The sequence below is a fragment of the Hypanus sabinus genome, chromosome 6 (genome assembly GCF_030144855.1).
Source record: "Hypanus sabinus isolate sHypSab1 chromosome 6, sHypSab1.hap1, whole genome shotgun sequence".
NCBI lineage: Eukaryota > Metazoa > Chordata > Chondrichthyes > Myliobatiformes > Dasyatidae > Hypanus > Hypanus sabinus.
The window spans coordinates 153,342,399-153,360,705 of record NC_082711.1 but is presented as its reverse complement, the minus strand read 5'-3'; the positions used below and the strand labels follow the sequence as shown (position 1 = coordinate 153,360,705).

Sequence of the window (18,307 nt, the reverse complement as noted above, 5' to 3'; positions counted from 1 at the left end):
CCCAGAATGCCCTTTTCATGACCACTTTAGAAACCCCACATCAGAAGATCCTTGTTTCATAAAATATGACAGAATTAATGGGATTTTCTATAGAGAACCAGGTCCTTTTGTGGATCAATAATATTTCTGTATTGCTTCTGGACCCTTGCTGAGATGGGCTTTCTTGATAAACAGATCTCTCACTCATGTGCAAACACTTTTTCTGAGGGTTCAAGTAAGGCCAATAATATTTAAGCACCTTCTGTTATGAAGTACCCATGTTCTCCCTACAGATCATGGGCAGGTTGATCATATCAAAGCTTAGGAACCTCCAACTATTCAAAGGGGAAACTTTTTTTTGTTGTTTTGTCTGCCTGTAGTGGGCATGGAAAATTTATTTTCTGGGAAAGACTGAAATCAGAAAGCACCTTGTGGTCTCACAGTAGATGTATCATAAACTGCTTTCCAAATCCATTCACTGATAATATCCTCCGGGTTTGTACTACCACTGCTGCATGGAACCTCCTGCCCGGAGTAACCCTCCTCTTGACAAAACAAGTAGATATAGTCTCTCACTGACAGAAAAATTTCCTAATCAATATGAACTAGGGATCATTGAATGCCATTAGATGTCAGCAACACCCCCCCCAATCCCGAGATCTAGAAGGCATGTACAGAATATTGCTATTGATTAAAAGAGAAATAGCATTTCACAAAGTAATAAATATGTGGAAATAGTGTCACATCATAAAACATTAATTATAATGCACATGGAATGATAGATAGAAAGGGAGACTGGCAATAAAATATAAACCAATAAATCAAGAAAACAAAGTATAACGCATTTACAAATCAATGTGGCCGCAAAATTAATTACAGGCTCCTTGTCACTTCATTGTATTTGTTTATTTTCTAAGCAACTTACGGGAATTTGTCACAACAGCTTTGTTCTTATTTATTCACCAATAGTTCAATTTGCTGTGGACGTTGACATCCTGAACAGTTCATACAGTTAATTTCCACCGGCGTCTGCAGTAAGGTATTAATGACTGGGATGTAAGCACAGCAAGGGTTTTGAGTGATAAATAATACTTGACAAGCAGAAAATAGCAAAATCACTTCACGTTAGAGATTATTAATCCATTCCAGTAAACAAGCAGATAGCTATATGTTTGGTGCTGGTTAAATCATTCTTGAAAGTTGCATTGGTCCATTTGATTTCTTCATAGGGCTCAGATCATTAACTGCTACATTCTTTAATACACAGTGCTCTCAAGCATTTGATTATTATTCCCCTGTTGTTGGGAATAGTTTTAAGGGGAGCAAGGGGCGGGAATGCCACTATTTTCATTGATGTCACAGACAGCTCGTTGAAAGTTACTTTATGCTCGAGCACATTGGAAAAATTGACATTTATCTGATTCCTGTGATTAATTAGAAACCAATTTCCCTGTTCATTACCATAGTTTTAAGGTACCATCATCCATTTGTGTTTAGGTAACATAGCTAGCTGGGTGTTAAAAGTGCATTGCCAGTATTTGAATGGAAGTTCAAACCCATGCTATGACATGCATGTTATGTTGAAAATGAAGCTCTAAGATGATCTGAAGTGTATATTATTGTACTCATTGTAATACATGCTTGCACTTACTCAAGCAGGAGATGGAACATTAAACACAATTGTGAGAGTCTTCATGACCTCAGTAGTCCTGTCAATTAACACTTCAACTATCACTTCAATAATGATAGTTGAAGTGTTAATTGAAGTGATTGGTCTGGAATAATGATATTGCTAATACAGGCTTTTCCTGGTAATCATTCACAATACTTTGCAAGTATTGAGATGAGTAAGAGGAGTTTAGATTGAAACATACAAGACCATGACCAGTCTGAACATACTGGATTTGGAAAGGCATTTGTTCATGTACAAATCTTGAACTAGAGTTTACTAATTTAAAAAGGAAGGGTTGGTCATTTTAGACGCAGATAAGGCAAAGTTTCTTTTCTTTCAAATTATCATGAGCCTTTGGAATTCTCTTCCTCGAGGGACAGTGGGAGCTGATTGTTTGAATATTTTAAGGATGCAGATGCATAATGACCAAGGGAGGTAAAGGTTAATTTCGATAGGTACCCAGAGTTAAGGTTACAACTGGATACATTAGACTGTAAGATATAGGAGCAGAATTAGGTCATTTATTAGCTGTGAGTCTGCTCCTCTATTCAACCATGACAGGTTTTTTTTCAACCCCATTCTCCTGCCTTCTTCCTGTGCCAAGAGAGAACCTATCGATCTCTGACCTCTTGACCCCGGCTGCCTTCTGTGGCTATAAATTTCACATATTCATTCTCCTCTGGCTGAAGAAATTCCTCCTCATCTCAATTTCAAAGAAATGTCTTCCACTTCCACTCTATCCACACCTTTCAGTATCTGGTAGGTGTCAATGAGATTCCACCCTCTTTCTTCTGAACTCCATCGAGTACAAGCCCAGAGCCATCAAATGCATCTCCTACATTAAGACTTCCATTCCCAGGATCATTCTTGTAAACCTCCTCCGGACCCTCTCCAGGGCCAGCACATCTTTCCTTCGATATGGGGCCCAGGCAAATCTTATTAAATAGTGGAGAAGCTCAGGAAGCTGAGTAATCTACTCCTGAGACTAATTCATACATTCATAGTGTGTCCATATTCCCTCCTTTTAAGAACTTAAGTACAGTGAAGACAGCTGTGAGAAGAACAATAAGGAGTCATTTTCACTTTGTATGAAAGTATAAAGTAATCAAGCCATTTTACATCTTCCCTGATTTTTATTCCTCTTGATCTCAATGGATTCAAAATATCAGGAGAGGTCTATTCTGGGCTTAACACATTGATGCAATCATGAAGAAGACACTCCAGGGGATTTACTTCGACAGAAGCTTGAGGAGAGCTGGTGTGTCACCAAAGACTCTTACAAATTTCTACAGTGGTGGGCCTTCTAACTGGCTGCATCATAGAGCCTCCAATACATACGATCACAAGGGACTGCAGCAGGTTACAGACTTGGCCAGTTCCATTGCGGGCACAGCCATTCCTGCCATCAAGGACGTCTTCAATAGGTGTCGCCTCAGGAAGATGGCATCCATTATTAAGGACCCCCACCAGCTGGGACTTGCCGTCTTCTCACTACCATCAGGGAGGAGGTACAGATGCCTGAAGACCCACATTTAACTATCTTCTTCCCATCCACCATCAGATTTCTGAAAGGTCCATGAACCTCTGAACACTACCTCAATATTTTTTTTGCACTATTTAATTGTTTTTTCATAACTTAAAGATTTTCATGTCTTTTCAATGTACTGCTGCCGTAAAACGACAAATTTTACATTATATATTGGTGATAATAAGTCTGATCCTAAATGAGCTGCAGGTTCACTATCACCTGTGCCACAGCTGAAAGCAACTTCATTTAAGTTTTAACTGAAAATTAAGCTAAGCTATCTATACTCTTCAATTCAGAGCTAATTCTGCTGTGACCGTGTGTCAATGAAATGGTGCACAGTCCATGTTTTCAATATGTCAACAGAAATAAATGGGAGTAGATATTTTAATCTGCTAATGAGAATAGAGAATACGATTGTAAAGTTGACGAACTTCAAATGAGGGATACCATAAGAGCACGAGACCAAAAGCCATAGGCCATTCAGCCCACTGAGTCTGCTCCATCATTCCGTCATGGCTGATTTATTATTCTGCTCAACCCTATTCTCCTGCCTTCTCCATGTAATCTTTAATCCCTTAGATCTAGAACCTATCAGTCTCCACTTTATATATACCAAGTGATATGGCTTTCACATGAATTCCACGGATTCATTGCCCCCAGGTGAAAGAAATTTCTCCTCATCTTTGTTCTGAAGGGATGTCTTTCTATCCTGAGGCTGTGCCCTATTGTCCTAGACTGTCCCAATATTGGAAACATCCTCTCCATGTCCACTCTATCTAGCCCTTCCAATATTCAATATTCTCAGATCAGAGTAAATGGGAAATCATGATAAGCATTGAACATTTCATCCAAATTAAATAGTTCTCAGTATGGCACTAATAATTTAAACATAGATTTGTTTTTTTGCCAACTGTGACAATTCTGATGCTCCAGCTGAGCTCCTGTGTTTGGTGTTGTAGTGTGTTAATGCTCTTTCAATGAACTGAGTTTACTACTTTTCAAAATATCACTCAAGGTTATAATTACTAAATGAATGTTTATTTGGATAAGTACAGAATAAGTACAAAAGTTACAGATTCCAGTCCAAATATTTGTTGAAAGTATAAAAAATAATCCAAGCCTCTGGGAAGGAGAGAGGGGTTGGCGGAAACACAGAAAATTAGGTGGGATGTGAATTTGACATTTCTCCAATAATCCTTGTCCTCATCTGAGGCGGAGGGAAGAATGGTTAACTTCTCTCCTGATGCCAGCTGTGCTGATTTCTTATCAAAGGCAGCAGAGCAAGGATGAATAAAATTGAATACAATCTCGAATAGTGAATAAGAGTTTCATTAATTTACCTATGGGAACTAGGAAGCCATTTTTAGAACCTGTTGTAAACTGATGAGTTGATATACTGGAGTCCATGACAGTGAGAATGAATGTGCTATGCTAAAGAAACAGAGCTGGAGCAAAAAGAAACTCTTTCCCATGATTTACAATTTTAATTTCAGGTAAAGCTTTTGGTTAGGTATAGTGATCAGGGAACTATACAGCAATGTGGTATAATACAGATATTAACAAAACAAATTCCCATTGCATGAAGTGTACTGGGAGTACTAAGCCTAGGAAATGGGAAAACAGCTGACGATTTTATAGGATCATTTACCACTTGCCTACAAGTCACAAAAAAGCAAAAGAACAGAGAGAAGGATTGCATGTGAAAGGTATCACGGGAGAAATGAATAACCTCACTTGAAAGAAGAAGTTGACCGAGAAAGGGAATTACTATAATTATCATATTATTTATTACAATCTTATATAACCATTCTCGCTAACTAACATGGAGTGAAAGAACAGACATAGAAACCTGACTGAGATCAAGAAAAAATTACAAACATACATTAAAAAAGAAACTTTCTTCAGAAATATTGGTGGAAGGAAGGAGAAAATTATAGGGTATTGAGACAAAAAGTGAAGGACCATTAAACCCCATTCTATATCATTAGACTAATTACTGATTTATGTTCCGATTATAATCATTTTAATCTCACTTTATTTCCTCTCTTTCAGGAGCATTTCTGATTCCTTTCTTTATTATGCTTGTGCTGCTCGGTATCCCACTTCTCTACATGGAAATAGCAATTGGACAGTATTTTAAAGTTGGGCCAGTTAAAGCTTTAGCCAAGATTTGCCCACTGCTCAAAGGTCAGTGCAATCGATTTATCTACTGCCAATCAGGCAGCCTTGGAAGTGATGCACTTATATATAAAAAAGGAATTAAATGATAACCTCGAGCTGCAAGAGTTTACTAGAGCTGCAGGGGCAAAGGAATCAGAGCTATCGATAAGGTCAAACATTGTGCCCAGAAATGAAATTATAGAGGTACACGGCTCAGAAAGAGCCCAACTTATCAAGACCAAGCAGGATGTATTCCTGAGCTCGTCCCACTTCCCAGCCATTAGTCCGTATCCCTCTTAAGTTTCCTATCCGTGAACCTATCCAAATGTCTTTTTAACATTGTAATTATCTCTATCTCTGCCAGTTCCTTTGGCATATTGATCCATATACTCACCACAATCAGTGTTAAAAAGCAAGTTCCTTTTAAATATGTCCCCTCTCACTTTTAACCAATGTTCTTCGGTTTTAGTCTCCCATAACCCTGGTAAATGTTTGTGATAATCCATCTTCTGTACAGAACATAGAACAGTACAGCACAGTACAGGCCCTTATGCCCATGATGTTATACTAATCCTTTAACCTATTCTAAGATAAATCTAACCTTTTCTTCTCACATAACCATCCATTTTTCTGTTCATTGATGTGCCTATCTAGGAGTCTCATAAATGTCCCCAATGTATCTTTCCCTACCACCACTCCAGGCAATGCATTCCATGCACCCACTGCTCTCTGTGTAAGAAACCTACCTCTGATGTCCCCCCGATACTTTCTGCCAAACGCCTGACGGTCATGCCCCCTCGTATTAGTCATTTCCACCCTGGGGGTAGGGCTGGAAATTGCAGTGGCAGCGCACTCTAGCACTGCATCTTATCATCTTATATACCTCTATCAAGTCGCCTCGTACCCTCCTTCAAAGAGAATTACCCTAGCCCACTCAACATGTCCCCATAAGATATGCTCTCTAATCTAGTGCTCATCATGGCAAATTTCCTCTGCACCCTCTCTAAAGCTTCCATATCCTTCCAATAATGAGATGAGCAAAACCTAATGCAATACTCCAAGTGTGGTCCAAACAGGTTTTTATAGAACTGCAACATTACCTCATGACTCTTGAACTCATCCCCCTGACTAATGAAGACCTACACACCATACACCCCTTAACCACTGTCAACTTGCTCTGGAACATTGAGAGATCTATGGTCATGGAGCCCAAGATAGCTCCATTCCTCCCCACTGTTAAGGCTCCTACCATTAACCCTGCCTTCTGCCTTCAAATTTCACTTTTCAGAGTGAATCTCTTATCACTTTTCCAGATTGAACTTCATCTGCCACTTCTCAGCCCAGTTCTGCATCCTATAGATTTCCCAATTAGCACTGCTTCAATATTCAGTTTCCTGCATATCATTAATTCATGGGACCTCATGTGGAAGAACCATATCTCCTCCATTAACAAAAAGTTCAAAGTTCAAAGTAAATTTATTACCAAGCTACATATTTGTCACAATATACAACCCTGAGATTCGTTTTCTTGTAGGCATTCTCAATGATAACCATAATAGAATCAAAGAAAGACTGCAATGACAGGGTAGACAACCAGTGGGCAAAAGACAACAAACTGTGTAAATACAAAGAGAAAGGAAAGAAAAGAAATAGTAAATAAATAAGCAATAAATACCTAGAACATGCAATGAAGAATCCTGGAACGTGAGTCCATAGGTTGTAGGAATATTTCAGTGATGGGGTAGGTGAAGTTGAGTGAAGTTATCCCCACTGGTACAGGAGCCTGATGGTTGGGGGGTAATAACTGTTCCTGAACCTGGTGGTGTGAGTCCTGTGCCTCCTGTGCTCCTAATAGCCACAGCGAGAAGACAGCATGGCCTGGGTGGTGGGTCCCTGATGATGGATGCTGCTTTCCAATGACAATGCTCCCTGTAGATGTGCCCAATGGCAGGGAGGGCTTTACCCATGGATTGTGTCATATCCATTACCTTTTGTAGAATTTTCCACTTAAGTGCAATTGTGAAGAAAGCACGGCAGTGCCTCTACTTCCTCAGGAGTCTGTGGAGATTCGGCATGACATCTAAGACTTTGACAAACTTCTATAGATGCCTAATGGAGAGTGTATTGACTGGCTGCGTCACAGCCTGGTTGGGAAACACCAATGCATTTGAATGAAAAATCCTACAAAAAGTAATGGATTCAGCCCAGTGCATCAGTGGTAAAGCCTTCCCAACCACTGAGCACATCATGAAACATTGTCCTAAGAAAGCAGCATCCATCATCAGAGATCCCCACCACTCAGGCTGGGCTTTCTTCTCACTGCTGCCGTCAGGTAGAAGGTACAAGAACCTCAGGACTTGCACCACCAGGTTCAAGAATGGTTACTACCCCTCGACCATCAGGCTCTTGAATTCAAGGGGAAAACTGCACTCACTTGCCCCATCATTGAGATATTTCCCATAACCAATTATCTCACTATTTACCTCATTATCTCATGTTCTTGCTATTTATTATATTTGCATTTGCACAGTTTGTCATCTTCAACTCTGGTTGATCTTTCGTTGATTCTGTTACAGTTATTATTCTATAGATTTGCTGAGTATGCCCACAGGAAAATGAATCTCAGGGTTGTATATGGTGACACATACGTACCTTGATAATGAAATTTACTCTGAACTTTGCACCACCCCCTATCTATTACCTCAGTCATTCCACTGCACTGTAAACACTTTTAACCTCTTTTTATAATGCTGTTTGCATTGTAAATACAGGCTGTTATTGATGTATTTATGCATATTTAATGCAAATCTGTATTTTCAATTTTATTTTTATATATTTCTTTATTCTGTATGTTTGTTGAATGTTGTCCCTTTTTGTTGCATGTGGCTGCAACAGACCACAGCAATTTCCTAATATATGTAAATTTAGAAATGGCAAGTACAGTTGATCCCTGATCCCTGATCCATTGCAACCTACTATAATCTTCCACACTATTCACAACACCAACAACTATTGTATCAAACTTATTGACCCAACTTTCCACTTCCTCATCCAAGTCATATATAAAAATCACAAAGAGCAGGGTCCCAGAATAGATCCTTGCAGAACATCATTCATCATTGTACGCCAGGCAAAATCTACTACAAACCCTCTGCCTTCCATGGGCAAGCCAATTCTGAATCCACACAGCCAAGTTTCCCTAAATCCCATGCTTACCCTGGAGAACTTTGTTAAATACGTTACTAATATCCATTTATACCACATCCACCACTCTATGATTATCAATGTGTTTAGTCACTTCCTAAAAGAAGTCTATCAGACTCATTTAGGCTCTTCCTTAACATTGGCATTTTCTAGCATATTATTCTGTTCTACCTAGACCTTACATTCATCAAGGTCCTTCTCAATGGTGAATACTGAAGCAAAATATTAATTGTGGAACTCCCTTGACTACTCCAACTGCAGGCATGTTGCCTGTTTTATCCCTAATTGGCCCTACCCCAACTCTAATCATCCTCCTGTTTTTCACGAGCATGTAGAACTCCTTGGGGTTTTCCTTAATCCTACTTCTCATGCCCCCTACTAGATCTCCTAAGTCCATTCTTAACATCCTTCCAGGCTACTTTGGAACTGTCTAGAGCCCTGTCTGATTCTTCCTTCCTAAACCTTAAGTTTGCTTTGTTCGTCCTCTTGACGAACTGCTCCACATCTCTTGTCAGCTATTGTTCCTTTACCCTAGCATCCTTTCCATGCCTCAATGGGACAAACCTATTCAGAACCTGGGCAAATGCTGCCTGAGTAACTTCTACATTTCCATTGTGCATTTCCCTGGATACATCTGTTCCCAATTTATGCTCCCCGGTTCCTGCCTAAGAGCACTGTATTCCCCCTCCCCCGCTTAAATACTTCCCCATACCATCTGAGGCTATCCCTGTCATGGAGTTGCGGTCACTATCGCAGCAGTAGTGAGAGCTCACTGAGAGCTCTGTCGCCTGAACAGTATCAGATCTAATATGGCCTCTTCTTGAGTTGGCCTGTCTACATATTGTGTGAGGAATTCTTCCTGGACACACCTAACAGATTTTGTCCCACCTAAACCTTTCTATTAAGGAGATACCAATCAAAATTAGCAAATTTTAAGTCCATAAAACAACCTTGTTATGGTTGCATCTTTCCAAAATCTACCTCTCAATCTGGGGTTGGAGAATACTCTTAACAGAGTGGTTGCTCCCTCTCTGTTTCTGACTTCCACCCATTCTGACCCAGTAGACAATTGGTCCACAATGTCCTCCCTTTCTGCAGCTGTGATACTAACCCTGATTAGCAATGCCACTCCCACACTTCTTTAACCTCCTTCTTTGCCCCTCTAGAAACATCTAAGCCATGAAATATCCAGCTGCCCTAGTGACAGCCAAGTCTCTGTAATGGCTGCGGTGTCTTAGTTCCATCAAGCTCTAAGTTTATCGCCTTTTCCCAAATACTTGTTACATTAATATAGACATATTTCAACACATCCAACTGACTGCAGTTATTCCCTTTCTACTGTTTATCTGTCCTCACAGTCCCTTTACACGCTGCGTCTCCTTTACAACAACTGCCTCATCTTCTGACCTATCACATTCATTCCCATCCCCCGCCCCCAAGCTGTAATGAACATGTTCACAAGTATATTGGTCTCCCTCCCCCCCCCCAACCCCACCAAGTTCAGATATAACCTGACCCTTTTGTACAGGCCATATGATCCCCGGAAGAGATCCACACCAATTCCTCAGCCACACATTCATTTGCCAAATCATCCCATTCTTACCCTCACTGGCGCGGGGCACAAGAGATTACTACCCTTGAGGTACTGCTTTTCAGATTCCTGCATAACTCTCTATATTCAGGACCTCATCCCTTTTCCTACCAATATCATTAGTACCAATACCAATGAATAGTCAATACTTTTGGTCACTCACGTTCCTCCTCAAGAATGCCATGGACTTGACCTGAGATGTTCCTGACCCTGGCACCTGGGAGGCAACATATCATCCAGGAATCTCCTTCATGTCCTCAAAATCTCTTGGCTGTTCCCCTGTCTATTGAACCCTCCTATCACCATGACTCTCCCTTTCTTCCTCCTTTCCGGCTGAGCCACAGAGCCAGACTCAATGCCAGAGACCCTTTGATGGCAGTTTCCCTGGTAGGTCAACCCCCAACAGTATCCAGAGGGGTATTCTGGTTACTGGGGGGGGGCAATGACCACAGAAGTACTCTGTACCAATTCCCTTTCCCTCTGCTGGCAGTCACCCAACTACCTGCGTCCTGCAACTTAGGGGAAGCTACCTCCCTGTAAGTCTTATCAATCACCTCCTCAGTCACCTGAATGAGCCAAAGGTCATCCAGCTCCCTAACCTGGTTTGTAAAGGGGTGCACCCAGATCTCCTACATCTTATACGATGACATGGGATCAATTCTCACAGCTCAAGCTGGGCACTAATAAACAAAGAAAGAGAAACCTGACAGAAACTTCACCTAGCCTCCACCTCTCTCAACGAACACTGTTGGGTTAAAGCCTCTGCTCCCTACTCTAACCCTCTCCCACTTCCACAATGGCCACTCCGCATATACCCAACTTCTTTTTATTGCCCCTTGCCCAGTGCCTCTTAACCCAAGTGATCTTATTGCCACAGAATGTCCTGACAGGCCCCGCTTACCTTTGAAATCTGGTACATAAACTCTACAAGCAATTGTCTCCAAGAAACTCCCGAGACTCCACCCACCTTTAAGATCTGGCCCTTAAATCTCCTCAGGGTTTTATAAACTTAAGATCTTCTATCCTCTCTCCTCTAGGTGTTGGGATTGCATCAGTGGCCATTTCCTTCATTTTGTGCACATATTACAACCTCATTATAAGCTGGTCTCTTTATTACTTAATCAACTCTTTTCGGAACCCGCTGCCCTGGCACAGTTGCAACAATACCTGGAACCATCCGGAAACCTGCACAGGTAGCCACAGCGTCAGCAACACCACAGAATCAGCCAGCCAGCAATTCTTTGAGTAAGTCCTCCATGTTACAGCACATTAAAATATTTAAGAGGATTATAAGTGATGTAGCAGAAAAGGTACCTGGCCTAATATGTGTGGCAGCCGTCGGTTGTGGTCGACCATGGGGACTGTGCCTCTGGTAGTCACTAGGAGTGGACTCTCCAGGGCGCAAGCCAGGGCAGAGTTGATATGGAGATCCATCTGTTGCCCCTGCAGTGGGATCACCCCCACCCCTATGCTGAGGACAGGTCCAAAGGAATGACGAAAGTTGGTACAGTTTGATGCCAGCAGCTTCGCAGGAGTTGCCGTGCCGGTGCTGGGTACAGCAGTCAGCCGCCTTCGGGACTCCGACTCCGGATTTTCCCTCAGGGTTTACTCCCAAAGCCTTTCCCGTGAGCGGGTATAACCGCAAGGCAGCGGAGGTTTGAAATCGGAGTTTGCCCTTTCCTAGATGAGCTACCGTCCGTGGTTAACGAGCCCCATCTGCCCGGAGCAACTGGTTTTAAGGTGCCAGTGGCCCGTCTTTGCCCCTTCTCCTGTCAGTGAGAACAGCTCTGCTGGGCATAAGAACTGTGCCACACGTGAAGGCCAGGAGTTGGACTTGGTTGTCAGAGGCTGTTTGAGACGCACGCCATGAAGAGCATTTGTTTAGCGGTGCGAACTCGTCTCCACTACCACCCTTCGGCTATGACTACCTGACCTAATAACACCTGCAAAAATAAAACTAGGGGGTCACTGTTTGAAGCCTCACCTTCACCGTGACCCCTAAAGACTATAATTAGCGGTCACAAAACTGCACGCCCAATATTAATAATGCAGAACAAACCTTTCATTTTCAGAAGCTTCATTCAGCTTCTTCTAAAGAACCTCATTGAACATTGGTAAAATTATGGAGTTTTTTTAAAGCAAGAAGGTAGAGCTTGAGAAGGCTCATTTCTCATGGCCCTGCTTTGCAGAGTTTCTTCCGTGCCTTGATTGGTTTTGCTGGTTTGGCCTCCAATGTTTTATTTTAAATTTATCTCAGGGGTTTGCATGATTATTGTTCTGGCTTGGACATCGCACTTCATAAAGAGATGAGACTGAGCAGTTCTTTGGGAATTCCAAGCATTCCGAGAAGGTAAAAGGTTTGTAACACAAACACGAGACAATCCGCAGAGAGAATGAAGGGTCTTGGCCTGAAACATTGACTGTTTACTCTTTTCTACGGATGCCGCCTGGCCTGCTGAGTTCCTCCAGCATTTTGTGCATATTACTTTGGATTTTCCAGCGTGTGCAGATGTTCTTGTGTTTGTGCTACTACTACACTGCAAAGTCGCTTCCAGGGATGCCACGCCTGCAAAGGTTTAAATCCTCCCTTCAAAACCCTCTCTCACTGCTCCCACTCTATGATCTCTGCTGCCCTCTAGTCCTGATGAAGGGTCTCAGCCCAAAACACCGACAGCTTACTCTTTTCCATAGATGCTGCCTGCCCTACTGAGTTCCTCCAGCATTTTGTGTGTGTTGGTTGAATAGGATTGTAAGACAGGCTGACTGACTGATGATACCAGCAAATTAGTGAGTGCTGGTGCCTTGCTACTGCTCGTAAATTATGAACCAACATTTCATGTGTAAACTGTAATATTGTTAATAAATTAGCAATTTTATTGGAATGGTGAGGGCAGGAGTTTCAGATAAACGTATTTAACAAGTTTATGAATAACACAACAATTTCGATGACGCACTTCAGATAAAATGGATTGTCCAAAATCCTTTGTAGCAATATTATTTTAGGGGGTCAATTAGAAAGGTGCTGGGTAATTGCTTTTCATTGTGCTGATGCTCTCTCTCTCTCTCTCTCTCTGTGAATATCAATGACACCACAATAGGGTACATTCCAAAGTGCAGAGCACACCGAGCCCAAATACAGATGCTGCTGCTTCTGAATATAATTTGCTACAAAACAAAGCAATTAAAGACAAATCTAATTCTGTAAGAATTACATGCCACTGCAGACATGCAGTAAAATTCAAAATTAAGGAAATTTTTAAACATAAAATATAGCAATAATCAGGGATTGTCACTCCAGGCAGCATCTGTTGTGCTTTCATTCATCAGCAAGGATGATTAAGTTACCAGCATCTTTACAAATTATATAATGTGACACCTGACACAAAGATCTAGGTCTTGTACTGTTCATCTTCAGAAGACAAACCTACACTTGTCATACTTCCTCAGTTCATTCAAACTGAACTAAATCCTGATTTGAATTTCTTCTTCTGCTCTTTTCTGTACTTCCATTACTTTAGTACTTCCATTACTTTAGTTTGCTTTAACTTTTCTTAACATCCTTAGCATCTTTCCTATAGTTGCGGCTTAGTGTGATGAAATATTGGAAGCAATTACTCTAGCATCAATTTCAACAATGCAGTACAATGCGGGATTGTTATCTGTTCCATTTGAAAGCAAAATATTAAATCTGTGCCTCCTCTGAGATGCAGTGAAATGAACTCACCTGCAGTGAAATGTAATAACTAATTATGAGGGCAAACACATGAGGAAGTGTTCTACGTGGCTCGATTACATGCTGCTTTGATTCAGACATACAGTGCGGAAAAAGGCCCGTCCAGCCCAATGACACTGTGCCACCCAATTATATTCATGGGACCAATTAACCCACTAACCCGCACACCTCGTAAAACGGGAAGAAGCTGGAGCACTTGGAAGAAACCCATACTGTCACAGGTATAACTCCTTAGAGACAGAAGCAGAACTGAACCCAGGTCACTGGCACTGTAATACCATTAAGCTAGCTGCTGTGCTGTTTAAATTTTTTGGTATCTATGCTTTTCCTCCAAGGCAAGAATCTATTGCCTGCCTCAAATTGCGCTTGAGATGGTGAGCTGCCTTCTTGGACCACTGCAGGCCTCAAGTCAAGTGCTCCCTGTGCTTTTCTGGACGGTGTTCTAGGGCTTAGATCTGGCAACACTGAAGGATCAGCTGCATAATTCCAAATCAGGATGGTGTGTGACTTGGAGGGTAACCTTCAGGTTGAAGTGTTGTCATGCACATGCTGCTCGGGTCTTTCTTGCTGATGGACGTCAAGGGTTTGGGAGGCATTGTCAGTGTAACCTGAGCATTTAGTAGCTGGAGGGGAAAAACGTTCAAGGTGGGTGCCAACATGCCATCAGATACATTGCATTGCCCTGGATATTGTTGAGCCTCTTGATGCTGCAAACTGAGAAGCTCCCATCATGCTCCTGACTTGAGTCCTGTAGGTGATGAAAGACTTTGCACGTCAGGACATGAATTAATTACCACAAGATACCCAACCCCATACTTGCACTATGGATACAGAGTTTCTGTACTTGGTCCATTTGAGCTTCTGGTTATGGTGATACTCCAGGCTGTTGATGGTAGGTCTTTGATGATGGTGCTGCCATTGTTGTCAATGGTAGATTGTTAGCAGATGGACATTCCCTTACACTTCTGAGGCATGAATGTTACTTGCTACTTCCCTGGGCTACCAAGATCATTCTGTTCAGACAGGGTGCTGAATACTGACCTAATATTGCCATTTGAAAATGGTCCAGACTAATCTATATCTTTATATACAACATTTTTACACTCAGTCTTCATCTTGCATTTCAGTAATTTTTCAACAAACTTCACTCCGCCCCATATGCATAACTACTTACTCTGCCTCCTTCCCAAGTTTCAGCATAGCTTAAGACAATTTCAATTTGAAAAAGCTAAAATCTAGCAATATTTTTAATTATCGTTAGAATCATAGTGAACCATTAGAATCCAGCACAAAGATGGCCCTTGAGCCCATCGTATCTATGCCAACCATTATGCCTACCTTTACCGATCCCTCTGTCCTACATTAATTCTACCCTCTGTGCCTTACTTGTTCAAGTTCCTTTCTAGATGGCTGTGAAATGTTTTTACTGATCCTGCCTCCAGCATTCCTCTGGCAGCTCACTCCAGATACCAACAGCTCCTCGTGTGAAACATTTACCCCTCAACTCTCCTGTAAGCCTCCTCCCTCTCACCCTAAAACTATCCCTACTTGTTTTAGACAGTCCTACCATGGAAACTTAAGCAAGCTTTCTACCCTATCCATGCCTCTCATTATTTTATATACCACTGCCACATGACCATTCAGCCTTCTTTGCTCCAGGGAAAACATTCCCAATCTATCCAATCTTCCTTTATGACTCAAATCCTCCGATCCCTGTGAACATTTTTATTTTATTTGGAAATACTGCACGGTATCTGCCCTTCCAGCTCACCGAGCCTACGCCTTCCCCCAATTACACCCGTGTGACCAATTAACCTACTAACCCGGACGCCTTTGAGAAATGGGAGAAAAGCAGAGCACTCAGAGGAAACTCATGCAGTCAAGGGAAGAAAGTACAAATGCCTTACAGGCAACAAAATGGGAATTGAATTGGGTTGCTGGCACTCTAAATCTGTTACACTAACCACTACACTACCGTGTCGCTGCATCCTCTCTAGCAAAATCACAATATTCCAACCAGAACTGCTCACACTACTCCAAGCACAGCCTAACCAACATTTCATACGACAGTAACATAACATCACACGTCTTGCACTCAGTATCTCAGCCAATAAATGCAAGTATGCCATATGCTGGCTTCACCACCTTATTTAGCACTCTAAGGATCTATTTACTTGTTTTTCTGCTCCATAACATTCCCCCCTACCCAACCTCCCTGCCCAAGGCCCTGACATTCATTGTGTACGGCCTGCCCTGGCTTAACTACCCATAATACATCATTTTGCACTTCACACTAACATCACAGTTCTGAGAAATCAGTGAAGACACACATTTCAGCGAGGGACAAAAGCTGCAGGTTGGTTTACTGCTTCCCTGATTCACAAACTGAGAGTCTGAACAGGGAGCCACAGGTGTAAGGGTTTTAACTTTACATGTTACTGCCACCTACTGGTGTGCGTCTGAACATCCTCTAGAAGAGATTGTATAAGAAATGCATTCGATTATGAGAGGAGCAGATAGAGACAATGGCAAAAGCCAATACCAGAGGGCACCCATTTAAGGTAATTGAAAGAGATGTCAGATGTAGTTTTTATGAAGCTCTTTTTGTAAGTCATGTGAATCATGGAATTTATAGGATTGTAATATATATGATGCTGTAACCCCAGAATAAAGCTCCTTTGAAAAAGGGGAAAAAAGGAGACCTGGTGAAAATAAAGCCAGTGTGCGTCAAGAGAAGACACTCCCTTCTTTGGAACATCTGCAGTCCATTTTTTGAGAAGGGCGACTTTTTGTGTGCAGCTCCCGAAGGAATCAAGTATTTCCATTTGTAAATACTCCAGCTGAAATCTGCAGCCGCCAAGACATTGGGTCAAGCCGTTTCAGTAAGCTGGTAATTTTCAGAACCAGCAGACCGGGCACTGCAGACCACCCAGGGGGTGAGTGCAGCAGCCGTAAGCTCAGGGAAGAGCGCCATAGGTTCAGGATGCATGGCTTTTGTGGAGGGTTCCAGTCAATACCAAAATGCCCACACCATCCCCCTGCTAAAGTACAGTGCCTGAAAAATAAAACTGAAGACCTCAGGGCAAGATTGAAGTAGCACAGGGACACCAGACACTGCTACATAGTCTGCTTCACAGAGACCTGGCTCACACCCGACAATCCTGACGTGGTGCTCCGGCCCAAGGGCTTTACCTTCCAACACACGGACTGGGCAGCAGCATTTGCCTCATGATTCACTCATCATGGTGCACAAAAAGTGGCTTTCTCTCATTCCTGTTCCACCCCCCAATCTGGAGCATCTGGAGGTCAGCTGCTGCCCTTTCTGTCTGCTGAGGAAGATCTCCGCTGTCGTTCCAAGCGTGGTGTATGTTCCACCCCTGGCCAGTGCCAGGCTAGCACTGGAGGAGCCGGGCTCTGGCGTCAACAGCCACGATGCCTTCCCAATCATTTCAGAGGACATCGACCAGGCTAGCTGAAGAAGCAAGGATCAGACAGGGGCCTAGAGAGTGGCAAGGTATCCAGGAAAGAGGTTAAAAATGGACTTAGAGGAGCTGGAAAGGGACATGGGAAGATCTTGTTGAGTGGGATTAAGGAAAACTCATTTGCAGATGACGCAAAGGTGGGTGGTGGTGTGGATAGTGCAGAAGGTTGCTGAGGGTTGCATTGACAGTATGCAGAGCTGGGCTGAGAAGTGGCAGATGGAGTTCAACCCAGAAAATTATGAAGTGAATCTCTTTAGAAAATCAAATTTGAAGGCTGAATACAGGGTTAAGGGCAGGATTCTTAGTAGTGTGGTGGAACAGAGGGATCATGGGGTCCACATCCTTAGATCCCTCAAAATTGCCTCTCAAGTTGATAGAGTTGTCAAGAAGGCATATGTTGGCCTTCATTACTCAGGGGCTTGAGTTGAAGAGCCATGGGGTAATATTACAGCTCTATAAAACCCTGGTTAGATCACGCTTGCTCCCAGTTCTGGTTAGCTTGTTACAGGAAGGATGTGGAAGCTTTAGAGAGGGTGCAAAGGAAATTTACCAGGATGCCGCCTGGTTTGGTGAGCATTCTATGAGAATAGGTTGAGCATGCTAAGAATTTTCTCTTTGGAGTAAAGAAAGATGAGAAATGATTTGATAGTACTGTACAAGAAGATATGAAGCATAGATCAAGTGGACAACCAGAGAATTTTTCCTAGGGTGGAAATAGATAGTACAAGGGGAAAATTTTAAAGTGACTGAATGGGGGTGATCTCAGTGGTAGGCTTTTAACACAGAGAGTCGTGGGTTCATGGAATGCATTGCCAATTGTGGTGGTAGAGGCAGACACATTGGGCGGGCGAAGAGAAAAGGCAAGAGGCCAGAGCGGGGAGTAGAAGAAGAGGGAAGGAGAAAGGGAAAAGAAAAATAGAAACAAATTACGAGAGAAAACGGTGTTCGTGCCGTCAGG

At 42.3% G+C, this 18,307-nt stretch overlaps 1 protein-coding gene across 3 annotated transcripts in view; it reads left to right on the top strand.

The window, feature by feature from the left end:
* The window catches only part of si:ch211-283g2.1 (sodium- and chloride-dependent GABA transporter ine), a 122,087-nt gene that overhangs the window by 34,310 nt on the left and 69,470 nt on the right, over positions 1 to 18,307 (top strand). For all 3 annotated transcript variants that reach the window (XR_009512796.1, XM_059973209.1, XM_059973210.1), the window contains exons 2-3: positions 5,232 to 5,366; positions 11,172 to 11,379. Coding sequence is in view for 2 of the 3 variants with exons in the window: in XM_059973209.1 (XP_059829192.1) it covers positions 5,232 to 5,366; positions 11,172 to 11,379 (343 nt within the window). In the remaining variant the exon portion in view is untranslated. The remainder of the gene's footprint in view (positions 1 to 5,231; positions 5,367 to 11,171; positions 11,380 to 18,307) is intronic.